Source organism: Myxocyprinus asiaticus, chromosome 11 (assembly GCF_019703515.2).
Source record: "Myxocyprinus asiaticus isolate MX2 ecotype Aquarium Trade chromosome 11, UBuf_Myxa_2, whole genome shotgun sequence".
NCBI lineage: Eukaryota > Metazoa > Chordata > Actinopteri > Cypriniformes > Catostomidae > Myxocyprinus > Myxocyprinus asiaticus.
This window is the reverse complement of record NC_059354.1, coordinates 24,754,148-24,767,485: the sequence shown is the minus strand read 5'-3', so window position 1 is coordinate 24,767,485 and position 13,338 is coordinate 24,754,148. Positions and strand designations below refer to the sequence as shown.

General features: G+C 36.0%; 1 protein-coding gene across 3 annotated transcripts in view; it reads right to left on the bottom strand.

The window, feature by feature from the left end:
* Window positions 1-13,338, bottom strand: part of LOC127448433 (melanophilin-like) — a 28,688-nt gene that overhangs the window by 11,195 nt on the left and 4,155 nt on the right. For all 3 annotated transcript variants that reach the window (XM_051710937.1, XM_051710940.1, XM_051710938.1), the window contains exons 3-6: window positions 10,744-10,968; window positions 5,640-5,779; window positions 4,429-4,470; window positions 3,731-3,795 (exon numbers count right to left, since the gene is read on the bottom strand). In XM_051710937.1, coding sequence (XP_051566897.1) covers window positions 3,731-3,795; window positions 4,429-4,470; window positions 5,640-5,779; window positions 10,744-10,968 — 472 coding nt within the window. The remainder of the gene's footprint in view (window positions 1-3,730; window positions 3,796-4,428; window positions 4,471-5,639; window positions 5,780-10,743; window positions 10,969-13,338) is intronic.

The following is a 13,338-nucleotide window of genomic DNA, read 5'->3' as shown; positions in this document are numbered from 1 at the left end:
TTCCATTCACTACGTAATGCGCATTATAATGAGGGCGTCGCCTCATCATGATGGAGCAGCTGAATGACCTCTCCCTGCTTTGGGGACAGTTTTATTTGCAAGATTGCAGCAAGTATCTCATTTTATTAAATGCATCCACGAGACACTATAAGTGTAATATCTGATATAATGTGGGCTGAAATAGTTGCGATGCCCACACACCGCCAGTCTCCGCATATGAGGGCCCGACCTCAAAACTCTTCTGGCGGATTGTGAGGACCCACTTTATAAACCAGCTGTGGGTTAAACACTTCCGAATGACAAGCGCTTTGTTCAAAGAACTGTGTGCCAAGGCTGGACTTTTTGGTAGGCTAGTCACATCAAGCTATCACACACTCATAATACATGCAAGAATGGTCAAAACACGTCATCGTTTAGAGAGTAAACCGTTTCCATCACTTTAAAGGTGTCATGAATTGGATTATTTTTTTATTTTATAATGTTCCTTGAAGTCTACTTATAATGTTAGTGTGATTTTTTCATTAAAAGTGGTCATAATTTTACTCTAATATACTCTAACTGCAAGACCGGTGGGCGGGCCTAAGCAGTGTCCATGATAAAGTAGGCGGCTGGCCTGTGCTGATGTAATATCTCACTATGATGTATTAGTGAGGAGGAAGTAGAAAACGAGTCGTTTTGGCACATTGGTTCCAATAAAGCCTTTTTTTTTTTTTTTTTGGAATTACAAAGTTTTCGGTTCTGAAATTTACAGTATGTTTTTATAGTGTTATGAACTATTATATATCAAGATATCATGGCAAGTTTGAATTTCCAATTCATGACCCCTTAAATGCACATTTTAACTAATGCGAAACTCTAGAAAATCCACCTCCTCCTAGCACATTCAATTTTAAGCAAATTTATAAAGTTTATTCACATATCAAGCATTTCCATTCAGGATTTCTTATGCACAATTTCAAGTCTAAATGACATAAACAAAAATTATTGAGTGCACCTTTAAGTGGGATTCCACTCGAAAACTCACAACACCAAATGTCTCAAAACAGTGTGCTGTTTTGAGGAGATTCAGTGTTCTACTTTTTAAAGGTAGGTTATGGGATTGATTTACTTTGTTAATGCCAGCTTTACTCTTGAACATTAGCAAAATAATGAATTAATCTATGGTGGGTCTTTAAGGAAACGGGGTCTATAATACCATCTCGGAAACCTGTTGCTGTGACTTGGTTTTAGTTTTTACGGAAGCCCTGAACTGCAAGGTGGAATTTTTTTTATTTTTATTAAATAATAGTGTCTCAGTTCCTTCCTGAGCCTAAGTCTTATTTATTTTATTTTTTTACGGAGCCCTGAACCGCAAGGTGAAAAAAAAATAACGGTGAAAAAAAGTCTTACATTTTTTTCTCTCTTCCTAAATTAAAAAAAAAAAAAATTAAAACAATATTACAAACAAAAATATTAACATTACCAGATGTACCCCTAACACTTCAAAAGGACAGACATAATAATAATTTCCTCATGTTTCTCGTTTTCCTCAATACATCCCTTCGCTTTTTTGAAGAGAGAAAAAAAAATTTGAAGAGAGAACATTTTTGGAAGAGAAAAAAACATTTTTTGAAGAGAGAAAAAAAAAAAGTAGGAACAGAGAAAAAATTATAAGACTTAGGCTCAGGAAGGAACTGAGACACTATTATTTTATTTTTTTTCACCGTGTGGTTCAGGGCTTCTGTAAGTTTTAAATAGTTGTTGTGTGTTGTGGCATTCATTTAGGCTGAACTTAGGCACAAATGGGCAACAAGTGCTTTGCTTAAAAGCTTTTAGCACATTTTTTTTATTTTTATTTGAATGAAAACGAGGCTGTGAGGGTGAGGGATAGACTCTTCAGTGGCATACACTTCATAAAGCTCATATCACATTTAATTTTCCACAACTAATGTTTTTTTTTTTTTTTTGTCTACTGAAATTTATTAGAAATATGATTTTTGTACATTTTATATATACTATATATACTTTTTTATTGTATAATGTGTATTCTAAATTGTGTGTATTGTATACTGTACATTGTATGTTATTATTTGTATATTGTGTTATGTGTATATTAGATTTTAAATTGTGTTGTGTAAATCTGATGTTTATTGTAAATTGGTATATGTCTCATGACTGTCACGACTACTATGTTGCTCGGAACTGCACCCAAGACTTTCACACACTATTGCACTTGTGTATATGGCTGTGTGACAATAAAAGTGATTTGATTTGATTTTTCAATGTTTCATCAGCGGAACAATCCAAAACAATACAACAAAACAGTAACACAGTTAAGTCCATCCCTTGCCGCCTCCTTTGTCGTTCCTTTCAAAAACGACGCTGTTTTTGAATCAGGTCCATGAGGCGCACGGATGTGACGTGTGTTAATAGTTTTTCAAAATTTTGTTTTAATTCGTAAGTTTACATGTGCCCTCCCCTTTAGACATGATCTGACGGCGGCACTTTGTATATCCGAACGTGTTACTATGACTATAATATGGGTTATATTGTTAACTAAGGAGTATGGATCGTTTTTAACTTATTCCGAGTTTTTGAACCGTTTTGGTAACCGTTTGGTAAACTTCACAAGAAGTTTAAAAAAGTATTGAGATCCATCCCTGGAGGAGTAAGATTACTGTTCAGGAATTACTCAGACTTTTATTCCCCTAGAAGGTGTAGATATTAGAACATTTAATAATAACAATATTAGATCTATTTGCAGAAGCAATAGTACTCCCCCTAGTGTCATATATTTGAATATTAATTTGGAATATACTGTATATATTGGAAACGTATGGAATAAATGTAACAAATACCTTATAACCAATCAAATTAAAATGACTCATAGAATATACCCTGTCAAAGATTATATTATTAAAAGATGTAAAATTGAAATTAATAGTGAATTTGATTCTGTAAAGATGAACCAGATACATTATCCCATCTTTTATGGAATTGCCATCTTGTTAAACAATTCTGGAATTACGTCTCTCAATTTATGTGTAGAAAAACGAATTATACTTTTTCCATTGAAGAAAACAATGTTTTACTTTATTTTCATCTCAATAACAAAGATGCTAACCTTTCTTTTATTATACATTTCTTAATTATTTATGGAAGATTCTTTACACATAAGTTGAAATGGTCAGACAATAAACTCAATATTAACTTATTTTTGATAGAGTTACAAGGTTATTACAACATGATTACATTATGTAAAAATAGTAAAGAAAAAAGATTTGTAAAGAAATGTAATTTATATAATTTAACATCATGATTTTTTTTTTTTTGTTGTTGTTGTTGTTGTCTTGAAACCCCTAACTGTTTGTAACAAACTATTTTTCTTTCTGTTCTTTTTTCCTTTTCTTGTACATTTCTTTGTACTATGTTGATGATGCAACTTGTTTAACATGCTTATTGTTTAAATAATAATAATTAAAAAAAAACCCAGTTGAAAACACTGAGAAGACGAAAAAAAGTGTTACACTGGGAAGAAGAAGACGAAGAAGAAGAAAAAAAGTGTTACTATGATTATTTCACTTAGACATGTTTAGACCATCACAGGGCAATCTCCCTCTAGTGGTGAACTGTAAGAGCCTCTGACAGGCAAATGTGCAGGTCCTGCTTCTCGTTTTCCTTTACCGCTAATTTGCAGCAGAGGAGTCTCGGATGTTAAACAGTTTCTGATTTTAAAGAGATTTTACAGTACCAGGCTGAAGTGCCGTCTGTCTGGCCCCTCAGATTGCTCATCCTCCTGGCTATATAGAGAACCAGCTGTGTGGATGACAAGAATTTCAAACATGAATCCTTTGATGTCAGAGACAGAGAATGACTGTTCAAATACATTTGAGCTAATATGACAAATCCACATAATAATAATCATACCGGTCATGTTAAGTTAAAGTTAAATCATACAAATTACATGTTAAAGTTTATTTATTATTTATAAAGATGAGATCAGATAGGCCAAACTTAGTTTAAGGTTTTTTTTTATTATTTTATTTTTTACTTGTGTTGTATGGACCTACAGAACTGAAATATTCTTCAAAAAATCTTTATTTGTGTTCTGCAGAAGAAAGAAAGTCATACACTTCTGGGATGGCATGGGGGTGAGTAAATGATGATACAAATTCATTTTTGGGTGAACTATCCCTTTAATGTTTTTACAAAAATAACTTGCAGAAATGGTTTCACTCTTCCAGAAACAAATTAAGTTGTTTTAAAGTTGTTTTTTCTTTCACATACATTGTGTTCCCAACGTTATTAAATCAGAGATAATGTGAGTAATGTGAACAAATGTCTGCTGTATTGTTCGGATGGAAGAAAGACTTTCACTGATTGCTTTGATGCATGACATCAGTGTTTTGAATGTCTGTATCGCAGATGAACAGGACTCTTTTTACTCACTGTGCACTTCAGGCATGCTGTGCGTATCATCGTCTCGAGGCTCTATGTGATGGGGAGAGGCAGTAGTTAGGGAGGAACAGCAAGAGATGAAAAGTTAAACAAAAGAAAACAAGAGACGGAAAATGAGCTGTGATTTGTTACAGGAAGCAAAATCTATTTAAGCACAGCACATAATTCTCAGGCAGACACCAAAGGAACTGACGATTTAACCATTCTAGTGTGTTCAGGTAATTTTTGACCTGTTTTTGGTAAAGAATACACCATAAATGTCACATCGTTTTTTTTTTTGTTGTTTGTTTTTTTACACATTTTTATTGTAACCAGGCTTTGCTAAATCAACACAATGAAAGTTCTGCCTGTGGTCTTTACTGAAAAACCAGTTATGGACTTTCACCTTTAGCCTTTTAAGATGTCACACAGTTTTAATTATTTTTTTTATTTTTTTTATTTTTATTTTTTTTTGTGAAAATCTATTAATCAAATTTGATTCAAACAAATTTACATTTTCTTACATTTAGCCCCTCGCACATGCTGTTCTCTGCTCATGGTAGGATACAATGGGACAAAAGGACCCTGGGTTAAGAGCACTTCAATGTTATTTTCTCCTAAAACAGAATATGGTAACAACTCTTATGTAGCACTTCCCTAAACACCTGAAGAACTGCAACTAATTGTTTTGTATAAGTGCAATATGATTTATGTAATCACGGAATATTTTTGTAACATTATGTTTGAATGTTTAATCTCATTTGAACCAAACAGCAATGTTCTCTTGCTGACCTCAGTATTCAGGACAGATTGAGCTTGAAAATTGGATAAGAGATGCAATTGAGTCCAGGCACAGAGAGAAAAAAGGCATGTGACTGTGTAAAGAAGTAAATCACATGGATGACTTGGCCCAGCCAATTCACTCTCTGGATCTCTAACTAAATCCTTCAAAGTTATGAGGCCCTCTCTCCTCTAAACTCCTCCTTCAGTTTTCTTGTAGTATAGTCATATGTTAGATGTTGCTTCAGCTGTCTGATCATTATCAACAGATTAAGAATCAAATCTAATTTTTTTGTACATTACATTCTAGTCATGAGGTTAGTTTTTTCTATTATTGTTCAAGAAGTTGAATGGAGTGTGGACAAGGTCCCATTGGCTGCTCTTTGAGGTGAGAGGTGTTGCTCAATTAAACAGGCTTTTTGTTACTTGCAGCTGCAGTTTACCTCTGAGATCAGTTTGAGAGTAGGCACGATCGCTGTTTAGCCACTTAAAAAGTGAATTCATGACCTTTGCGCTGCCAAAACGTTTGAAGCGAGAGCGTACATTCTCATGGAACCATTCCAATGTGCCAATCTTGAGGATTCTGTGGGAAGAAGAAGAAAAAAAAAAAAAGAAGAGCAAACAACATATAGGATATAGGATATGGCCAAGTGTTTTTTTCTAGTGATTTTAATTTTTACTTCTCAATCAAATCTTTTAGTGTCAATTAAAGATGTCCAAATACTGAGTAAAATGGTCTCAAACCACAAACTAAAGACTGGGTGTTTTGAGACTTTTTCAAATAATAATTTTCCTGTGAGTTGTTTCTAATGATGCACATCACACTCTATGTCAGGTACACGTTAGGTTAAAGGGTTAGTTTACCCAAAAATGAAAATTCTCTCATCATTTACTCACTGACTTTCTTTCATGTTCTGAACACAAACGAAGATTTTTAAAAGAATAGTTCAGCTCTGCAGGTCCATACAGTACAAGTAAGTGGGTGCCAAAATTTTGAAGCTCCAAAATCCACATAAGGGCAACATAAAAGTACTCTAGACAAGGGATGTGCAAAATTACATAATTTCAAAATCGACTAGTAGTGGGTTATGTCGATGGTTAGTCGACTAGTCGGTCAATAATGCTCTGTATAACTAGGCTGGAGTAATTTCCATAAGACACCAATCAGACACTTTTATTAGTAATAGGCTGTGGACGCTAAGCACACCGCCTCAAACAGATAAGCTATACAAAAAAATAAATAATTAAAAAAGAGACTTTGAATGAAACAGCAGGAACATTGCTCTGAGCCGAAAAGTCAGAGAGTAAAATACTGTTGTGCCGCTTTGTATGCTGCTGTGTTTTTCACCCTTAAATTCATGTTTTGTCAACACCTTTTGTTGTTCATGTCTTTATTACATAACAAGTAAAATTCATAAATGTGAATATAAATGAAGTAAAAACAATAGAACTAATAATAACACACACAATGCCTAAAACAGCGTGTGGGTAACATTACGCATCACTGCTCATAAAATCATCATGATAGCGTTCATAGACATGAATATTGTCTCGGTTACGTACGTAACCTCGGTTCCCTGAGACGAAGGGATCGAGACATTGCATGCTAACGCATATGGGGAGTGTCCTTCCACATGACCTAGTTGAAACCTCTCTACAATAAAGCCAATATTCTAATATTGGCTATGGTGTTTGAGGCCAGCATTTTAGGCACGAAGCTGTATATAAAAGCAGGTGCACAAACACCATTCTTCAATTTTCTGACTGAGGGAAATGGAGCACATCTCTTTCACCTCAGAAGAACTCTGAGTCTTGTAGTGTGGCCACCGTTCATAATGTCTCGTTCCCTTCGTCTCAGGGAACCGAGGTTACGTACATACGTAACCGAGACGTTCCTTTACGACTCAGTATACTTGACATTGTGTGCTAACGCATATGGGGAACAGAATTCCATCACAACATACTTGTGTAAATGATGGGGAGCCCGTACTTAAGGGGAGAGGCATAAGTATATGTTTGCTAGGGCAATCACATAAACGATCCAGTGAGAAAGTCTTTGCTTGGAGATGGACATTCCTTTCGTGCATTCTCCATAGCACACAAAGAGCTGATATAATCCCGGGCCGAATTTTCTTCCCAGTCCGTCCCTGCTTTCTTGTGTAATGAAATAATCTCTTATTTTTAATTGCATTTTTTGCATAGAAATACATTTTTGCTTACAACGCTAAACTTAAATTTTAAAACTTAAATAAGTGCCATTGCAGATTGATGACTTAATTTTGTTTTAAAACAATTACTTGTGTAGCCTTACATATTTAAGAAACAGCTACATGCAATAGGGGTTGAATAATTATGACATGGCTGTATTTTTTAAAACTTTTTTAAAAAAAGTTCATTTATTTCAGTAATTCAACTCAAATTGTGAAACTCGTGTATTAAATAAATTCAGTGCACACAGACTGAAGTAGTTTAAGTCTTTGGTTCTTTTAATTGTGATGATGTAAAGTTTAAAAATGTAAAGTTGTAAGTTTAAAAATTCGTAGATGTAAAGTTTAAAAATTCTGGGTCATCAGAAAAGCTTACCTTTGTAAATCCTTACTGTCTTGGGGGGGTTGAATAATTTCGATTGCAACTGTATGCCACTATTATTGTGTTGTCCGAATGAATCAGAATGTGGTGATTCACAATATCGGAATGAAAAGCTCTCAAAGCTAGAAAGACAGCCAGTAGCTCTAGGCGGTTGACATGTCACGGCCATTTCACACCACAGGTGTCGAAAGCCATTACACAATGTGCCCCAACCTGTTTTGGATGCATTTGTGGTCTTTCTGAAAACTTGACCCAGCATAACACCCTGTTGGTAGAAGGCTGGTACTGTCCATGCTGCTAGAGCAGCCAGACAGTGGCGAGTTACTGTGATGCACATGAAAATTAAATGACTTCAGTGGTAATGTTTTTTCAGTTTGAACTGAAACAGACACCGAAGAATGGGCTGTACACGCTTGTTCATGAGGTGCACACGCATGAACTCCTAAAAAGGAGATTTACAGGCTGGGGAAAAGTGTGCTTTTTGCCAGTTGACATTAAGACCAGATTTTCCATATGGCAAAGCAGCAAGACTCTGGGTTCGCTCAGTAGTGCCTCTGATTGGCTAGTAATAACCAATTGCTGAGGTAATTCAAAACACACACACCGTTCATTTTCAATTTTCAAAGCACTGCATCAATACATTTTGTGAACGTGCGGAGAGCCAGAGACAGACTGAAACGAAGGAATTTAAATTGATATGTAGTTCTCTCGAACACGAATATAAAAAGCCGCCTGTAACGCGGTGCAACTGGTACATGAAATACGTCAAATAGAGCACTTTGACAGTGGCCTTCAGCTCATCTGCATTTTTTGGTCTCTTGTTTCTCATTTTCCTCTTGACAATACCCCATAGATTCTCTATGGGGTTCAGGTCTGGTGAGTTTGCTGGCCAGTCAAGCACACCAACACCATGGTCATTTAACCAACTTTTGGTGTTTTTGGCAGTGTGGGCAGGTGCCAAATCCTGCTGGAAAATGAAATCAGCATCTTTAAAAGGCTGGTCAGCAGAAGGAAGCATGAAGTGCTCCTAAATTTCTTGGTAAACGGGTGCAGTGACTTTGGTTTTGAAAAAACACAAGGGACCAACACCAGCAGATGACATTGCACCCCAAATCATCACAGACTGTGGAAACTTAATACTGGACTTCAAGCAACTTGGGCTATGAGCTTCTCCACCCTTCCTCCAGACTCTAGGACCTTGGTTTCTAAATGAAATACAAAACTTGCTCTCATCTGAAAAGAGGACTTTGGAACACTGGGCAACAGTCCAGTTCTTCTTCTCCTTAGCCCAGGTAAGATGCCTCTGACGTTGTCTGTGGTTCAGGAGTGGCTTAACAAGAGGAATACGACAACTGTAGCCAAATTCCTTGACATGTCTGTGTGTGGTGGCTCTTGATGCCTTGACCCCAGCCTCAGTCCATTCCTTGTGAAGTTCACCCAAATTCTTGAATCGATTTTGCTTGACAATCCTCATAAGGCTGCAGTTCTCTCGGTTGGTTGTGCATCTTTTTCTTCCACACTTTTTCCTTCCACTCAACTTTCTGTTAACATGCTTGGATACAGCACTCTGTGAACAGCCAGCTTCTTTGGCAATGAATGTTTGTGGCTTACCCTCCTTGTGAAGGGTGTCAGTGATTGTCTTCTGGACAACTGTCAGATCAGCAGTCTTCCCCATGATTGTGTAGCCTAGTGAACCAAACTGAGAGACCATTTTGAAGGCTCAGGAAACCTTTGCAGGTGTTTTGAGTTGATTAGCTGATTGGCATGTCACCATATTCTAATTTTTTGAGATAGTGAATTGGTGGGTTTTTGTTAAATGTAAGCCAAAATCATCACAATTAAAAGAACCAAAGACTTAAACTACTTCAGTCTGTGTGCATTGAATTTATTTAATACACGAGTTTCACAGTTTGAGTTGAATTACTGAAATAAATGAACTTTTCCACGACATTCTAATTTATTGAGATGCACATGTATATCTGGCTCTGTAGGTTGGCTAAGAGTGTTTGAGTAGTATTCCTCACCAAAAAATTAAATAAATAAAAAAATGCAATTGACGGCCGTTATCGCTTTTCAGTTTTCTCTTCTGCAACGGCGGATGAAGATTCTACCCCTGACTCTGAGCTCACATCATTGACATTCTGAGCATTATTGACATTATCTTGACATTATTTTGCAAATATTGCATTGTACAACATTAGTTCTCACTTTTGTGAAACTTGTTCAGGCAGCGCTTGTTTTCAGTTTAGCGCCTGCAGCATATATGGTAAACCGTCAGATTTATAAAAACAATGTTTATATTATACTTTTTTATACTAATTGTAATAGTATTTGTGATTAGAAAAAATATTTAAACTACAATAATTCCAATATTACACACTCTCTTAAATATTAAAATTGAAAAAGTAAAAACCTTTTAATTATTTTTTATTGTTTAAAAATTACTGGTCGATGTCACTAATCGACTAGTCGGTTGTTGAACATACTAGTCGACAATTCTTGCACATCCCTACTCCAGACGACTCCAGTGGTTAAATCCATGTCTTTAGGTGTGGGTGAGAAACAGATCAATATTTAAGTCCCTTTTTCTTTCACTTTTAACTTTCTCCTTCTGTTTTTGGTGCATATCGCCCCCTACTGGGCAGGGAGGAGAATTTATGATAAAAAATGACTTACATTTTGATCTGTTTCTCACCCACACCTATCATATTGTGTCTGAACACATGGATTTAACCATTGGAGTCATATGGATTACTTTTATGTTCCCTTTATGTGGATTTTGGAGCTTAAAATGTTTGCCACCCATTCATGTATGGACCTACAGAGCAGAAATATTCTTCTAAAATCATAATTTGTGTTCTGCAGAAGAAAGAAAGTCATACACATCTGGAATACCAGAGGATGAGTAAATCATGAGATAATTTTAATTTTTGGGTGAACTATCCCTTTAAGGCTCACCTGGCCATGTGGCATGGATCACACACCCAACCACATCCGTCCTTCTTGTTAAAATGGCTGCAGGACTTGCAGACAAAGAGCTTGCAGTCCAGACATTGGCGCTTGCTGTTGACAAGGAATTTGAAGGGCTGCAGACAACGGATGCAGAGAGAATCGCTGAGTTTTGGCTGATATTCCAGCAACTCTCTCTTTGTATCCTCTTTCAATATTTTGGTCTTCAGCTCCCTGCAAGCAAACAGAGTAATTCTGTGTAAAACTGTGTTAGCCATGGACATTAGGAATATTGAGCTCATTTTCTCATGAATCATTCAATACAGTTGGCCAATCTCAATATTTTAAATTCTGTTTGAGTCACTGCATTTCTAAACTCTGTGCAAATACACATGATCAAGTTCAGGGCAAAAGGTGGGGTTCGGCTGATTACATTTTAGATTACAAGCACTGTACAACATACAGTTTAAGATGGAGAAAAATGACTCTACATAACTGACATGCTGCCTTAGGGGTTTCCTCTCTTGTGCTCTCTTGAAATCCTCCATGCTTAATGTGCCAAATTTTCAAGCATCATGGCCAAAAGGATGGCATACCAGCACAATGACGTCTCTGTATCACAGCTGTGGAGTATTAAAATGGGAGCTTCTTAGGAAGCAACCTGCTAGGAGCTTTCATCCACACATTGAATAATGTACTTGTGGCTCTTTCAACTTCTATTTGGCAAAGGCTGAAAGCAATGCAGCATAATAATTTAAGTCCAGTTGTATGAATGAGTAAGATATATAACATTACAACATAATAATCAATTCATAATGGACACATGAAACCAGAGAACATCAGAATAATCAAATGTATTAAAGACATTTGTGAAGCAGAAAAACCTGTTTACAAAATGTAATTGTTATATTTCTTCTTTTATGAATAATAATAATGACAAAAATGCAATGAACAAGCAATCCAACAAATATAAAGCACATTGTTTAGTCCTGGAGTCTGCAAACCCTAGAACCATGGTTTTCAAATGGGGAGGCACGCCAGAGCATGTCAGGGGAGGCGCGGAGACTGATGATAAATTCACCAAGGAAAATCAAAGATACATAAATATGATAAAAATGTATTGTGAAGATAAATGAAAATTATTGGGTTAATGAGCTATAGTCCAGCTTAAAGGGTTAGTTCACCCAAAAATGAAAATTCTCTCATCATTTACTTGCCATAATGATATCCCAGATGTTTATGATTTTCTTTCTTCTGCAGAACACAAATTATGATTTGTAGAAGAATATCACAGCTCTGTAGGTCCATACAATGCAAGTGAATGGGTGCCAACATTTTGACACTTCAAAAAGCACATAAAGGCATCATAAAAGTAATCCATAAGACTCCAGTGTTTTATTCCATGTTTTCAGAAGTGATATGATAGGTGTGGGTGAGAAACAGATCAATATTTAAGTACTTTTTTGCTTGAAATTCTTCTCCCTGCCCAGTAGGGGGCGGAATGCACAAGAAATGTGAATCACCAAAAACACAAGAAGAAGAATGTGAAAGTGATCTGTTTCTCACCCACACCTATCACATAGCTCCTGAAGATATTGATTTAACTAGAGTCTTATGGATTACTTTTAAAAATGTTGGCACCCTTTCACTTACATTGTATGGACCAAAAGAACTGAGAAATTCTTAAAATATTCATTTGTGTTCAGCAGATGAAAGAAAATCGTACACATCTGGGATGGCATAAGAGTGAGTAAATTGTGAGATTTTTGGGTGAACTATCCCTTTAATAGACCGTAGTTCTATGGTCTTATAATACTGTTAAATGCCATGAATGCATGCATAGCCTATCATGCAAGAGCGCATCCATATACTGGCTGCGCAAGCGCACATCTCTCAGCTTGCACAGGGATTTCCTTCGCCGACAAATCTGGACGCAGGCTCTCAATTAAGCCTATATGCTGCCAAGAGAGTGCGTGTACACACTCAAAAAGTGTCCTATGCACTTGCGAATGTATTATAAATACATATACCTCTGCTTATGTTCATTTGTCACCACGTGTCCATTATGAGTTCAATGAACCAGCCTTTGCCTTCCAACTGTGGGAGAATTGAAGCAAAAATGTCATGTGATGTTATTCAATATGCTGAGACAAATCCTATTACCTCTTTTAAAATTAATGGAATTTAGACATACATGGGCTTGCTCTGTTTTGTAATGGTATCTGAGGTGCCAAAAGCTAAACTGAAGAGCAGAATCACTAGTGCAAATGACCAATAACACAGGAACAAACATCAGGATTTTACAAGAGATGGCTTTTACAGTATTTGCTCTTTAGAAATACAAGGAAGCTTCAACAGTGTCGATAATGTTAGAAACTGGACCTGATAGTGCCAGAGCATGCAAGTGGCATGCAATGAACAAGCAGAACCAGAATATATATATATATATATATATATATATATATATATATATATATATATATATATATATATATATATATATAAATGGCCAATTACCTGAACATTGGTAACAGTTTGTTATGACAAATTTACTACTATATGAGAGGTCAAAGGCTGTCAGACACATCCTCATGAATACATGAA